The 15292-nt window shown below is 38.5% G+C and overlaps 1 protein-coding gene across 2 annotated transcripts in view; it reads right to left on the bottom strand.

The window, feature by feature from the left end:
* The window catches only part of SNTG2 (syntrophin gamma 2), a 247484-nt gene that overhangs the window by 131101 nt on the left and 101091 nt on the right, over positions 1 to 15292 (bottom strand). Inside the window, exon 2 of one of the 2 annotated variants that reach the window (XM_085217961.1) lies at positions 6004 to 6141. In XM_085217961.1, coding sequence (XP_085074087.1) covers positions 6004 to 6141 — 138 coding nt within the window. Of the gene's footprint in view, positions 1 to 6003; positions 6142 to 15292 lie in introns of those variants that run through there. The other variant, XM_010707897.4, reaches the window with a different exon arrangement.

The following is a 15292-nucleotide window of genomic DNA, read 5'->3' as shown; positions in this document are numbered from 1 at the left end:
GAAGAATCAAAGCAAGAAAGAGGAATAGGAAGAGTTAAAAGAGAAGTCTACAAACTGTCCCACATGGATGCTAGTGAAGATATGGTCTGATGGAAGAAGGGAAAAGAAGATAGGTACTTAAAATACCAGCCATATCTTATCTTTCATTTGTTCAGCAACTCCTGAAGCTTCCAAAAGGAAGTTATGAGATAAAAAAAAAAAAAAAAAATTATTGAAGAAACAGATCTGGTGAGAATGTGAGATCCAGTAGAATGTACCACAAAATGCAGAGCTCCTGCTGGTTGCTGTACATCCAAAAGAAACAAAAGAGGATGCAGAGGAAGAATATGTGAAATCTTTCAGGAAGTCGTCTCCTAAACAAAGATAGGGAAGAGCACAGATGAGGATTTTCTCAGCTCACTCTCACTATTCCTGGAGCTTCCTCAGCAATCTAAGCTGCATGTGTTTAATATTCTGCCATGTACCAAGATTCCCACTTCTACTCACACAACCTTCGCTTCTCACTGATTGGTAGCACATTTTCACCTTCCCAGTTGTAGCAAAGGTTGCAGTCCACCTTTTATGGAGTCAATTCCTAGCTCATTTCCTAGAAACATGGATTTTAAACTGCAGGAGAGGCCTGAACAAGATTTTTTCCAGGCAGAATTCAGAAGAAACAACATGCATAAGACAGTGCATACAGCAACTTTAACAGCAGAAGGTGACGGATTTTGGTTAATGACTCTATCTAACAATCTAGACATCTAGATGATACAGCTAGAACCAAGCACCCTTATATTGGCATGAAAAGATATTGTGGAACATGTCAGAAGAATTACCGTGCCATCATCTAGGACTGGAATACAGAGATTCCTTCTTCCACTACACAGTAGTCCAGGGTCAAAGAAAACTAGAATCTGGAAAGTAATGAGTTTTGATCACTTCCTTAGCCATTACATTTACTAATTATATTACCATATGTTCCACAGCCTTTATTAAAGAGACGATGAGTAGATGAGTAAACAAAAATCCAAAACAGTCAGTGGAGCACGAGGAAAAAGTAAATTTCACTTAGCTGATTTGGCCAGATAATGTGGCATATCTGTTGTTAATACTGCCCTGACAGGAACTGTAAAAAAACAGGATCAGATAACTAGGTAAACAATCAAATAAACAATATAACAGCTTTTCCATAAAACTATACTGGGGGTAGGGTGTCAATCAAACAACTTTACTAGAAATAATAATTGCTTTTCTGTTGGTTATAACATGTCTAGCCTTTAGGAAAAGCTTTTTGCTCAAAGAATGTTGTATAAATTTCAGAGCTAAGTCCATTAGTTTTAAGAGTCTTTTACAGCCTTACGAATAATTAAATTAGTATTGAAGTTTAACTTCTTGGACGTGGAATTATGGAGCCAGTGGAAATATAAGCCAAGAAATCCCACAAAAGAGAGGAAAAGTATGAATTAATACTCCATGGCATCCTGTGATGCCTAATTCTACACTTCCATGAAGAAGAAGCAGACTACAAAGAACACGTAGCTAAAAAGCAAAAGATTACTATTAATGGAAAAGAGAGAGCTGAAACTTTTAACTTTTTGCATTGCTCAGTATGTAACCTTTTCCAAAAAGGAACAAGAAGAATGCATCTATAATAACTGACTGAGGCATGCCAGTAGTCCTCGAGTTTTGTATGGAGATAAAGTAAATCGTTTCACATGCTAGCTGAGATCTGGGACAGCTGCAGAGAATTCTTAATAAATATAGTATAATAAGATACTTTTATCAGTTTATCTTATTATAACTGTCTCTATTACTGTAGATCAAAGTCTCAGAGTCTTTTTTTTAGAGTAAAATGAAGTCACTCATTTTAGTTTCAAAGCCTGCTAACCTAAAGGAGGATTATATAGAAAACAGAACCAGATTGCTCTCAGAGATGCACAACAAACAGAGAAGAAGCATGTCCCTATTTGAAGCTAAAAAAATTGCAGTTGAGCATGATTGTAAAGAATATCACAGCAAAAATGGTTATGCATTAGAAGAGTCTGCCCAGAGAGGTGGTGGAAGTTCCATCTTGGGTAATGTTCTGAACTTCAATAGACAAAGCCCTCAGTAACTTGCCTGAGTAGTTAAACCTGCACTGAACAGTGGGTTGAATCAGATAACCTTAAGAGGTTCCCTCCAATCCAAATTATTCTGTGACTGACAGTACAGATGATAATACAAATCTGGATTTCCAGAGCTACTAATAACATATACTGGAACCAATGGTAAGATATGTTTATGCTCCATTTTCCCTACTTCTTTCTTTTAAATAAAAAGGCATCCTATAACAGAAATTAGCAGTTGTTCTTTATTTGAATAACTTCATTTACCTTCACTTTGTGCAGCATTTCATATGTTGGCTGGTGATGTAATAAAGAAGATGAAGAGCAGAGTTGGCACCCATTAGTATCTAACATACTATAATTGGAAATGCTCATGTCTCTATTGCAGTCATCTATTTTTCTACTAGCTCTTGAAGACTTTAAACTGCTAAACTAGCTCTCACAATGTATACAGTAGCAATTTAACAATCTTTACAGTCTGCCATGTCTCCATGTACAATAGAAAAACTGAAATTTTAATAAAGGACACAGCTGTAGTAACATCAGTGTTGTGCTGCCTTTCCTTCTGTCTTGCTGGTATGTTAACTTACCTTCAGCTGGACTCTTTACACAACTCAGGCAGAGACTTTCTTTCAGGCACATCCGTAGTACCCTCTGCATCACTGTGCTGTTACATTTATTAGTCTTTTTAACTTAAGCTACTTATTCGTTTTATCTTTATTACTGAGGTTTGAGGTTTTTCATCATGCTGATGAATACTCATATTTATTATTTATTTTGTGATACTAACTCTTAACTCTTCTCAAAATGACAGCAACAGAAGCTTATGATCTTTCATAATAAAAATCCTAAGGAAGTGCTTGATTGTTATCTTGTAGATATCTAGGTCAGCTTTTCAGCACATGAAAACAAATAACAAATAGTTAAATAATGCATTTTCTCTATACAAATGATCTTAGTTTCAAAAGGAAGAGTCTTCCTTTAATCATTCACTTGATGTTTCAAAATATAGATAAAAATGTAAATATTAGCTGATTTTAAAAGCTCTTTTAAAAATTATTTTGGACATATATGCATACTAGCGGTGACAGAACAGGCTCTGGGCAAACACAGTAGTAACAGTAGTTACCTAGACAGAAATGCAACTTGGCTTAAAAAATAAACTTCAGCCCCTAATGTCTTTTCTGTAGAGCTCTGCTAAAATAAGATTTTTTCTGTGACCTTATTAGCATCTGAGTTATAAAGGAAAAGAGTCATAGTAGTTCACCAGGGATTGAAACAGCACTTAATGCATTCTATTTTTTTAATTTAAAAAATCATCCAGTTTTTTCTCCCTGTTTGGAATGGTTCAGCTCAAAGAGATCTTATTCATCTACTTTACTTCACTCTGCCCAACTCTAGCTAAGAGAGGACTTGCAAAGCCAGAAATTTGGGCATGTAGAACACAAATAGTTTTGTCATTCTAATCCTTTTGCCTCACATAATCTTTTGAAGACTTCTCTTCCTACTGAAAACCTGGCTGACCATTGATCAAGTCAGAGACAATTCAGCTCTGTGAGAGGGACTGATTGTGGTAAAAAGCCAGATGCAATTATTTCTTTCTTTATTTTTAACTTTCCAAGTGGAATTAGAGCAGAAAAAGAGAGACCAAAATAAAATGCAAATTAAAAGAGAAAAGTGTTTATGAAAGGAAGAGAGGCACAAAACTGTGCGGTTAAAACAGGAAAAGGATAGACAGAGTAGTAAGGAAGGGAATGAGGTACCGCGAATATGTAAGAAATTAATTTTAACATATTAAATGACAAAAAAGTTATTAAAAAATCATACTCTTCAGAAAAAGCATATTATGAGAAGGATAAAAAGGAATGCCTCTCTGTTTCTCCTTTAACTGAAAATAGATCTTACCCTGGTGCTCATTTAATTGATAATTGATTCTTTTCTGTAAGTGTTATTAAACTACTCATAAAAGAAAGAAAAAAAAAGAAACTTCTGCCAAAAATACTCAGAATGTAATTTAAAAAATTCTTCTTTTTTCCAATATACCATTTCTATCAATATCTTCTTGCTTCAAGGGTGCTGATCCAACTTTACAGACTTTTTTCCTATGAGTCTGAACATTTTGAACATAACACTGAGTCATGAAGATCTGCATGGACTGCTTGGATTTCCCAAGCCAAAATTACTGAATCACATTTTGACATACACTGTGAAAAAGCTAAATACTGAGGAGAACAGTCAGTTGCCTCTACACTATTTTCCTCAATACATATCTTGAATTCTAGAAACGACATTCCTCCCTCTCTCTATACTTTACTTCCAAGTAAAATGATAGAAAACAAGTTTTACAACTGCTCATCAAAGACAAAGCTTTCTCTGTGCGTAAAGATAGTACCTAAATATGAATGTAAGATGGCAAAACATGAAAAAATAAAGATCAAGATGACACCAGTAAAAGATGAGCATTCTACAGAGACAGCCTTTTATCTGCACAATTAGTGTGAGATCCTTGGGAATGATCTGTACTGCTGAAAGTCCAAACCACCAAGGTAGCACCTGCGATAACTGACACCTTTGCCAGCCCTCAGCATTCAGAAATGCATGGAGCCAACAGTTAAACATCTGCAAACCCTGTTCTCAGTATTTCTCAAGGTCAATGAATCCGTGAGCAAAAGAAGGAGTGGAAACAAACACATCAAATGCATTCCATGAATGCTGTCTCACAATATTGGCAGGAGAAAAAAAATATTATCACAAGTACATACAGGGCTTACTTCTTCATTTTGTCCATGCATATATCCTACTTAAGGAGAAAGATTTTAGTTTTAGAGTAACATTTCTGTATTCTTCCTACCTGTTCCACATCACTCCAGGAAGAAGACAAGCATATTACTTTCTATTTTTGTTACAAAGGCACTGTTGTGATAAATGGTCATGTCCAGATAAAGATTAACTATGAGTAACTAAAAAATAATAAGTATAGAAAGGAGAATGAATCAGTAAGAAAAAATGATTGTGACCGCTATGGAATTGACTTTCAAGTTACAGTTTTCCATTAATATTTTGAGTCATACAGAGGAGAGATGAAAATGATTTTCTTGAACCACGTGAAATATAAAGCATTTATCTCTTCTGAATCTAGCATGTGTATAGCTGTAAATTTAAAACTTCAGAGTTACCAAAAATGTCACAAAAGAACTACCATGTATTTCAGCCTGATTTCAAATTCTGCTTTTGAGCTCCTGAGTAATCCACATACTGTAAAATACACAGTGCTTATCTTAATTGGCCTTTACTTCAAATGCTAATTTTCCGAAAGTTTTTATTTGATTAGGTATAATATAGGAAAAGCAAATATTCCCATCAAGGTATGACTTAATCCATTTTTATGCATTAAAGTTTGACAAAGATAGCCTACACTGAACTAACCCTTTCAGAGCCTGTCTTCCTGTCCTGTCTTCCACCTGGAAATACTATTTAGGGTATCTACAAAATGTAGGAGAAAAGTGTATCAAAATATGAACCAACACAAATCTCAATAATCCCAACTGAAGATTTGGATTAACCATTCCTTCCTATTTCTTTATGAACAATCAATGAGTGACGATAAATACAAACACAAATCTGATAGAACTTTTCCTCAGATGCAATCACCCTATGATGATTCGTTCAAGAATTAGCCAGGGACTGGGCAAGATAGAATTTAAAATCCTTTTCCAGGAAAGAAAGTTTATACACAAGACATTTAAATATCACTGGCATAATGATATACACTTAAATGCACAGACAATATATTGCAGCCATGTGACACATTACATACTTCTATTACTCAATAAATTCTCTTGCACTCCAATACCATAAACTGATCACTACAGAAAACAAAGTGCAGTCGAAAGCACAGAGATATAGAAGCACTTACATTTGCACTGCGATCACTTCCACTAACACAGACGACATCTTGTTTTTGAATTGTTAATACCTCTTTTGTGAGCTTCAGTCGAATGTCATGAGCATTTTCAGATACTTCATCATACAACAAAGCAATACCAGTTTTAGTCTGTAAAAGCAAGGCACAGAAACAAAAAATTAAGAATATGAACATTTCTTAGTGATTATTAATAACTTGTAACCCATTTAATACATAAAATTCATATAAACAAACATTGTTTAAAGAAAGTGGAAAACTGGCCTGCTATTCAGGCTCCAAATGAATTAGACATAAAAAGCCTCTTTTACGCTGTAAAAAGCAGGCTAAATTGCCTTTGAAGTAATCGTTAAAACACAAAAAGAAATCATCCTCCCTTGTACTTTTTCACAAAGAAGTATCACTGTTGAAGTATGTTCTTTTTGTTTTCAATTGTATGACTTGCTGTGAAACTGTACTATAAACAGATAGATAATGTACATATAAATCTATGTGAACACATTTTTCTGTTCAATAAAGAAGTGTAATATTGTTTCTGACTTAGAGGTTTCCCTTGTACTGTGTAAAGTGTCTATCACAAATGTTGTTTTTATGATAATTCTATCTTGATGCAAAACTAGGTTTCTATCTTATAAAACACACAGATATACATACTCTGATCACAAATGCTGGTGTCACAGGACTTCAATTGGTTAAGGTCAAGATGGACATACTTGATGGACATTTCTGAAATTACCACTGGATTATTACCTAGTAAACTCTCTTGAGTAGTCAAGTATTTTGGTATCAAAGTTTTTCTCCGTGAGTAGTAGTAAACAAAATCAGTTTTAATTTTTGGTATATTCACTTATCTGCCAATTTTCCATTATTATTCAGTCAGCTCTTTTCTTAAGAAAAACTGTGGAATTAGAGCTGTTTACAGCTATTTGTTAAGAAAGGGAGACTAGTGCAATTTCATAGCTTTGCAGTCATTTCACAGAAGAAGAAAAGAAACACACCTGTTATGAAAAGTATTACCATATTTAAGAATAATATTTACTAATTTATGAGGTGTATAACAATATCATCACATCACTGCACTTTTTTCTATGCAACTGAAGAACACTCATACATAATTTAAGGTTTAGCTGCAAGATTTGTTTTCAAAAGACTGTTCTGAATCAAATCTATGCATTTTATTAAATAGTAGATTGCCAAAAAGAACAGAGTAATAGAATTGAAGAAGATACATGCCTTATACCCTGTGTACTTTTAAACACAGGACTTGAAAGTAAAACCAAACATGAAACATTATCTTTATAATATTTTCATTTTTCTACAAAATTAGGGGAAAACTTTGTGGTGATCATTAGTAAAAAGTTTTGGTCTGTGAAGTCATTTTAAACTTAAGGCACTTAAATTTAAATATGTGTAGCTCTATGGATAATCAAGTGTCAAAGCTTCCCTTATATTTAGTGGAAATTGAAAGCACAGAAATTATATTTACTTTTAACTACATACACAGCAGATGTTCATGAGGTCCTGTTCTCTCTAAGCTCAAACGAGTTATCCCCATGTAGTCACTGTCACCATTTAAGACACTTTAGAATGTCCACCCATTCCAAGATGAATGTAAGGCTGATGTAGGGCTTACAGGAGGTCCATGTTCTTGTAGCAGCAGATGAGGCCAGATCTCCACAGTGTGATTGGATGAGGACAACCACAGATAGCTGTCTTAACCTTGAACCAGATCTCATGAAAGGTTTACAGTGCAGAAATGCACACCTAGAATAGCCACTTAGATTCTGTAGTCCAGTGGTGAGCAACAGACACCTCCGAAACATGACTTACCTGACCCCTTCTCTAGATCCATCTTGAAGGGAACAAATTGTATCATAGCTCTACTACTGTGACTTAAAAAATAAATATAAATGATAACTCAGACACAAGTGTTTAATTCTAGAAAGATAAATCTTGCACACCATGTTCACAGGGTATTCACAAAGGAAACCAAGTACAGCAAGGATGGAAGCCTTAATCATTCTCACCTGTTTGGAAACTGACATGTATTAATTATCCTAAAGTTTTGACATATTTTAAATTTCCAGCAGTTTTGGATGATTTATCAATACCCTATAAATGAAAACATATTAAATTTGTGTCAAAATCATCTGCTTAAAGGCTATGCTATATAGCAGTGGATATTTTTGTATAGTGGACACACTGCCTTCCAAAACCATCTTCCCAGCACCTTTTTGCTACCCTCTAGTTCTACATCTCTATTCTACCCACATTGGCAATCACAGTTTCTTTGGCTGACACACTAAATTATGCTCTACAGAAACATCCTGAGAGAGCAAAACTACGTGAGCACATTACCCAATCACAAAGCAGACCGTTTCTCTAGCTAGTAATTGTTTCGTAGGTTTAGAAGAAACACAATGGAAAATATCCTGAAATATGTAGAGTAACAGATTAAATACCTATCAAACTACTTAAAGTCTCACTGAAACTCATCTATTTCCATTAAATTCCAGTATCTAGCTCACATTTCATTTAACTCCTTACATGAACTGAGATGACATGCGACAATACCTTATTTGCTTTCAGAATCAATAAGATTAATCCAGATCTCTCTCAGCCTTTCAAGTCTGCTTTTTTAGACGATTATAAATGGCTGTGAATCAGAGTTCAGAACATTCCCTTCTTTGCTCTGTGTTGAAGAAGGTGGTACACGCAACTCCACTGGGCAAATTTCAATCCACAAAAAGCGTTTCTTCAAACTAAGAGCATTTAATGGGAAATAGGGTAGATTTAGGTTAGATATATGAAAAAAAATATTATACAGTGAAGGTGGTGAGGCACTGGAACAGGCTGCCCAGAGAAGTGGTTGATGCCTTGTCCCTGGAGGCTTTCAAGGTAAGGCTGGATTAAGACCCCGGGCAACCTGATCTAGGCTGTGGATGTCTCTGTTACTTTCAGGGGAGTTGGACTAGAAATCATACATCAGAATTATGTGTTTTGCAAGAAAAAAAGAACAAGTAGAAAACACAGGATTTAAGTACTATACAGGAATATAAATTAAAGTTTGTTTGGGCAGAGGAGAAAAGTAAATGTTGGTTTCCATACTTCTGATAGGGTTTCTAGATACTGTCCTCAAGAAAATAAACATGAGGCTGCATGCCTGTGTCCATGTGTGCACATTAACATGGAGGGAAGAAGAGGTAAAAAGAACAGTAGTATAATTGTCATACGAACTATTAAGAAAGTCACTATTGCATTTTTTGAAAGAAAAGTTACTGAAACTTTCTTACTTAAGCAAGCCCCAAACCTCTCAATACCACACATAAGAGAAAAACATTCTCAAGAGGGAGATGAATGCAGATGAATGCTTTTATCGGTTTAATTCTTACCTTCATCAGACACGTCCCTAGCCAGCATATCTGCTTTAAAGTAGTCCCTGCTGGCAATAACGTTTTGGTACCCTACTCAAAATACCCTAATTCTTTCTGTGTATTTTATCTACTGCCTAAATCTCAGAACTCTGAATTTTGTTTCAAAATAGGCATCTCTAAGCGAAACTTTGGTCTAACTGACATAAAACACTTGTCTTCCCTGCTTTAAATTTTATTTTGAAAAACCTCATAAAAAATTAGGCAGAGTGTAAAAGTGTTGTTGAGGCATACTAGGTTTTCTGCAGTAAGTACTGACTTGGTTACGGCCACTTGTTTCTCAGATTGATAGAGTAGAATTTGTGAGGATTTTCATACTAGTTATTGAAGAGCGGGAGAAAGTGTTCAAAGATAATCAATAGTTGTATGTCCTTTTTGTACTACGTTGCCCAAATGCACACAGTACTCAAGGTGAGGCTGCACCAGTGCGGTGCAGAGCAATACAATCCCTTCCCTCGACTGGCTGGCAGTGCTGTGTTTGATGGACCCCAGGTTACAGTCAGCCTCACTGGCTGTATGGACACATTGTTGACAGATGTTCAGTTTGCTGTTGACCAGATCTCCAAATTTCTTTCAGCAGAGCCGGTCCCCAGCATTTCATCCCCCAGCCTGTACATATAGCCAGAGTTGTCCCTGTATATTGATAAATTAAAAAATAAAAATAAAAAAAAATTGAAAGGACAAAGCTTTAAGTATCATAATTGAACCTCAATTTTTTCCAATTAAATGTAACACAACTATTTTACCAGTAATATTTACATCTCAGAGGATTTAATGACCAAACTGTCTAATCAGGTTTAATTTTTGCATGAAAACACTCAGTTGAAATTCTGCATCTGCAGCACCTGCTGAAATGTGAAAAAAAGGAGTCACTCATTTTTATTCTACCTAACTTAAAATTAGAGAGAGAACTTCAGGCTCTCCCACAGTCAGATCTCTGACCACTAAATTACAGCAGACTAAAATTATTTTCTCTCTTAACTCTTTTGATATGTGTCTTACACATCTACTACTATGATCAAAAGATAAAGACATTTGCTCAGAGCAAAACAGAATTCAAATTTAAAATTGCCGTGACTAATGTAAAAAAAAAAAAAATTAAAAAATGAAGAACAACAGTTAAAAAGTGCAAGTTGCTACACTTTAAGAACAGTCAGTTGCACAAAAGAAAAAAGCTTGAACCATTTATTCAGGAAAAGAAATTTAGCACTGAGGATTGACAGCAAAATATTGGCATCAATATTTTTGCTATAAAGCAAGCATAGATATTCTGATTGCTCTTCTTTGACTTCTTTCCTACTGATTTTCATTTTCTTACTCACACAAAACAGTGCCCAAACATAAACACATTTCTTCAGCTGAGCAGTACAAAAGATTCCTCAGTACCACTGAATATGAAGGAGGAATAACTTCAAGTCTATGAAGTTCGCTCGGCTTTCCCTCATCCAGGGATTCCCGAGGCATCGGAGCAGCCCACCACCTCTCGTGAGAGCGGCTCACGTCGCAGGGGCGTTGCAAGGGTTGCGGATCTCCGTCCCTGCCTCCCTCCCCCCCTCTAATAAGAGCGTTGAAGAGGACAGTGGCGTGCTACTGCCCACACAGACGGGGAGGAGGAGTTTAGGAGAGCCAACTTCGATCTCTTCCGGGACCTACTTGGAGCTATCCCGTGGGCTCGGGTGTTAGAAGGAAAGGGGGCTTCTGAGAGCTGGTCAGCATTTAAACAGCTCTTCTTCAAAGCTCAGGATCGGTGCGTCTCTGTGAGCAAGAAATCAGGAAAAGGTGGCAGGAGACCTTTGTGGATGAGCAAGGAGCTCATGCGCAAGCTCAAAGGAAAGAAGAAGGTCCATGAAACGTGGAAAAAGGGTCTGATCACTTGGGAAGAATATAGGAATGTAGTCAGGGCCTGCAGGGATGCAACGAGGGAGGCTAAAGCCCGCCTGGAATTGAATCTGGCTAAAGTGATAAAGGATAATAAAAAAGGCTTCTTCAAGTATGTTAACAGCAAAAGGAAAACTAGAGAGAGTGTGGGCCCCTTACTAAGTGAGGGGGTGGTTCTGGTAACGGGGGATGCTGAGAAGGCAGAGATACTGAATGTCTTCTTTACTTCCGTCTTCAGTGAAAAGGCTCTCCCTCAGGTTTCCCACACCCTGGAGGTTAGTGAGAGGGTTTGGGGAATGGGAGACTTCCCTTTAGTCAGGAAAGAGGACGTGCGTGAGCACCTAGGCAGTACTAAGGTCCACAAGTCCATGGGACCTGATGGGGTGCATCCAAGTGTGCTGAGGGAGCTGGCGGAGGTCATTGCCGAACCGCTCTCCATCATTTTTGAGAGGTCTTGGATAACAGGGGAGGTCCCTGAAGACTGGAGGATAGCCAATGTCACTCCAGTCTTCAAAAAGGGCAAGAAAGAAGACCCGGGTAATTATAGGCCTGTCAGCCTCACCTCCGTCCCTGGAAAGGAGATGGAACAGCTTGTGCTGGATACCATCTCCAGACAACTGGGAGAAAAGGAAGTTATCAGGAGTAGTCAGCATGGGTTCACCAAGGGGAGGTCGTGCTTGACCAACCTGGTGGCCTTCTATGATGCTGTCACATGCTGGGTGGATGGGGGAAGAGCGGTAGATGTAATCTACCTTGATTTTAGAAAGGCCTTTGATACTGTCTCCCAAGACATCCTTATAACAAAGCTGAGGAAGTGTGGGATAGATGAGTGGACAGTGAGGTGGGTTGAGAACTGCTGACTGGCAGAGTGCAGAGGGTCGTCGTTGGTGGTAGAGAGTCTGGCTGGAGATCTGTAACCAGTGTGTCCCCCAGGGGTCTGTGCTGGGTCCGGTCTTGTTCAACATCTTCATCAATGACCTTGATGAGGGGATAGTGGCCATCCTCAGCAAGTTTGCTGATGATACGAAGCTGGGAGGATTGGCTGACACGCCTGAAGGCTGTGCTGCCATTCAGCGAGACCTGGACAGGCTGGAGAGCTGGGCAGTAAGAAACCGGATGAGGTTCAACACAAGCAAGTGTAGGGTCTTACACCTAGGGAGGAATAATTGCATGCACCAATACAGGCTGGGGGATGAGCTGCTGGAGAGGAGCTCTGCAGAGAGGGACCTGGGCGTCCTGGTGGACGACAGGTTGGCCATGAGCCAGCAGTGTGCCCTTGTGGCCAAAAAGGCCAATGGCATTCTGGGGTGCATTAAAAAGAGCGTGTCCAGCAGGTCGAGGGAGGTGATCCTCCCCCTCTACTCTGCCCTGGTAAGGCCTCATCTGGAGTACTGTGTCCAGTTCTGGGCTCCCCAGTACAAAAAAGACAGGGATCTCTTGGAAAGAGTCCAGCGGAGGGCCACAAAGATGGTGAAGGGCCTGGAGCATCTCCCCTATGAAGAAAGGCTAAGTGAACTGGGTCTGTTTAGCCTTAAGAAAAGACGACTGAGAGGGGACCTGATCCAGGTCTATAAATATCTGAGGTGTGGCGGCCATAGTGGTGAGGCCAGTCTCTTTTCAGTGGTACGTGGAGATAAGACAAGGGGAAACGGACATAAGCTGCAGCATAGGAAGTTTCTCATGAATGTGCGTAAGAACTTCTTTACAGTGAGGGTGATGGAGCACTGGAACAGGCTGCCCAGGGAGGTTGTGGAGTCTCCTTCTCTGGAGATATTCAAGTCTCGCCTGGACGCCTACCTGTGCAACCTGGTGTAGGGAACCTGCTTTGGCAGGGGGGTTGGTCTTGATGATCTCTAGAGGTCCCTTCCAACCCCTACAATTCTGTGATTCTGTGATTCTGTGAAGTTATCCATCACTGATGGTGCATTTAATACTTCTCACTGTATCGTTTCCTTTCACACAGTATTACGACAGTGTTAATTCACAGCAAAACTAAAGAAAAGAGATAATGAACTGAGAAGAGTTCTGAGTAACATAAAGCAAATTAATGTGATCAGAAATTTGGAAAACAGAACCTGTAAGGAATTCTGCACTGATTAAGGTTGCCTGTCTTAAAGGCTGAATAAAAAACAGAACATAATGAAAGCCTTAAGTACTTAAGACTGTTGTGAAAACAAATCGAACAATCAGGTAAGAAAAACCTGAAATCTTTTTTATTTAACATGTTTTAACTGCCAGGAAACTTATCTGCCTAAATGGTACAGGGCAAAATCCCGAAGATGATTTCTTTTACACCAGTTTGACAATACTATTTAGAGACTTCTTGCTTGTAAATCGTAGAATCATAGAATAGTTTAGGGTGGAAGGGACCTTAAAGACCATCTAGTTCCAGCCCCTTGCCATAGGCAGGATTGCCAATCACTAGATCAGGCTGCCCAGGGCCCCATCCAACCAAGACTTGAGCAACTCCAGGGATGGGGCATCTACAGCTTCTCTGGGCAGCCTGGGCCTGGGTCTCACCATCTTCTGAGTAAAAAAAATTCCACCTAACATCTAAGTCTCCTCTCTTTTAGTTTAATACCATTCAGTCTTGTCCTAACACTATTTGCCCATGTAAAACATCAGTTTCCCTCTTATATGTAAGCTCCCTTTGGTTACCAGAAGGCCACAATGAGGTCTCCCTGGAGCCTTCTCATCAAGAAGGCCAGCTCCCTCAGCCTCTCACAGGAGAAGTGCTCCAGACCTGTGGTCATCTTCATGGCCCTTCTCTGGACCTGCTCCAACAGCTGTACATTTTTATGATTAAAGCTCTTCATCCAGGAGGAAGGCTGACTGGCCATAGAAGTGCACTTTCACTGAACAGCTTGCAACTGACATAGGAGTGATGAAAACTAACTGGAAAACGTGAAGAAGTTTATCTTTTAGGGGCCTTATCAACGGATGCATGACATCTAAAATAAAATTTGTTAATAATCTTGTAGCAGTTAATCTGAAAGAGAATTGTACCCTGAAAGGAACTGTAACTTTGCCCTTCATGAACAGAAGATTCCAGGCTTAATAGGCCCTGAGTGAGAAAACAAACACCGGCTTTTCAATAGACCAGAATGGGATTTATGATTAAGGAGAGTAGACATGAAGGTTGAGAAGTAATGCAGCTGTGCAATACAGAGAATTAGTGATATTTTTTGTACTGGGGGAACCAAAACTGCATGCAATATTCTGGATGCAGCCTAATGAGTATTGATTAGAGGAGGAAAATCCTTTCCCTTTATCTTCCATATGTGCTCATACAAATATAGCCCGGCATGCTGCTGAATTCTCTGCCATCAGAGCTCACTGCAGGCCCGTCTTGCTGCCCACCCAGAGCCTCTTCAAACAGAGCTGTCCTCAGGCAGACCACTGCTGGACCACTGCTAAGAGCTCATTCTACCAGTTGCATGGCTTGGCATTGGAATTTATGAATTTACCTCATGAAATTCAGTGAATTTCAATAATTTCCTGGCAGTTAATTTCTCTAGTTTGCCTAGGTCTTTTGTCAGTATTGTACTGACAGTACCTTCCATGTTAGTGTCATCTGCAGAATAGTAGTCAGTCTCTCCATTACCTCCTTCAGGCCACTGACAAAGATGTTAGGGGTCATGTCACAGAATACCACTTGCTAGAGCAATCTAGGTAGAGTACAACCCACTCACCTAAGCACTGAGGGCTTCCATACAGCATGGAATAAGGATTAAGAAAACTCATTCAACAAAAATAGTGCTTTTTTCCAAGATAACAGCAGGAAACGAGAATCTTGCTAGATTTGTTTGTGTTTCTTTTTTAAATCCTCAGTACTCTGAAAATTATATTAAATATCATTTGAACAGGAAAGAAAAAACATTCTCTTTTTAATAGAATAAAAAGTGAAAAACTGAATTATGGCAGTGCAAATTGATATATGGAAGTCATCAAATCAGAGACCTATGAGACTTGTT

The sequence above is a fragment of the Meleagris gallopavo genome, chromosome 2 (genome assembly GCF_905368555.1).
Source record: "Meleagris gallopavo chromosome 2, MGAL_WU_HG_1.1, whole genome shotgun sequence".
Classification (NCBI taxonomy): Eukaryota; Metazoa; Chordata; class Aves; order Galliformes; family Phasianidae; genus Meleagris; species Meleagris gallopavo.
This window is presented reverse-complemented; position numbering and strand designations above follow the sequence as displayed.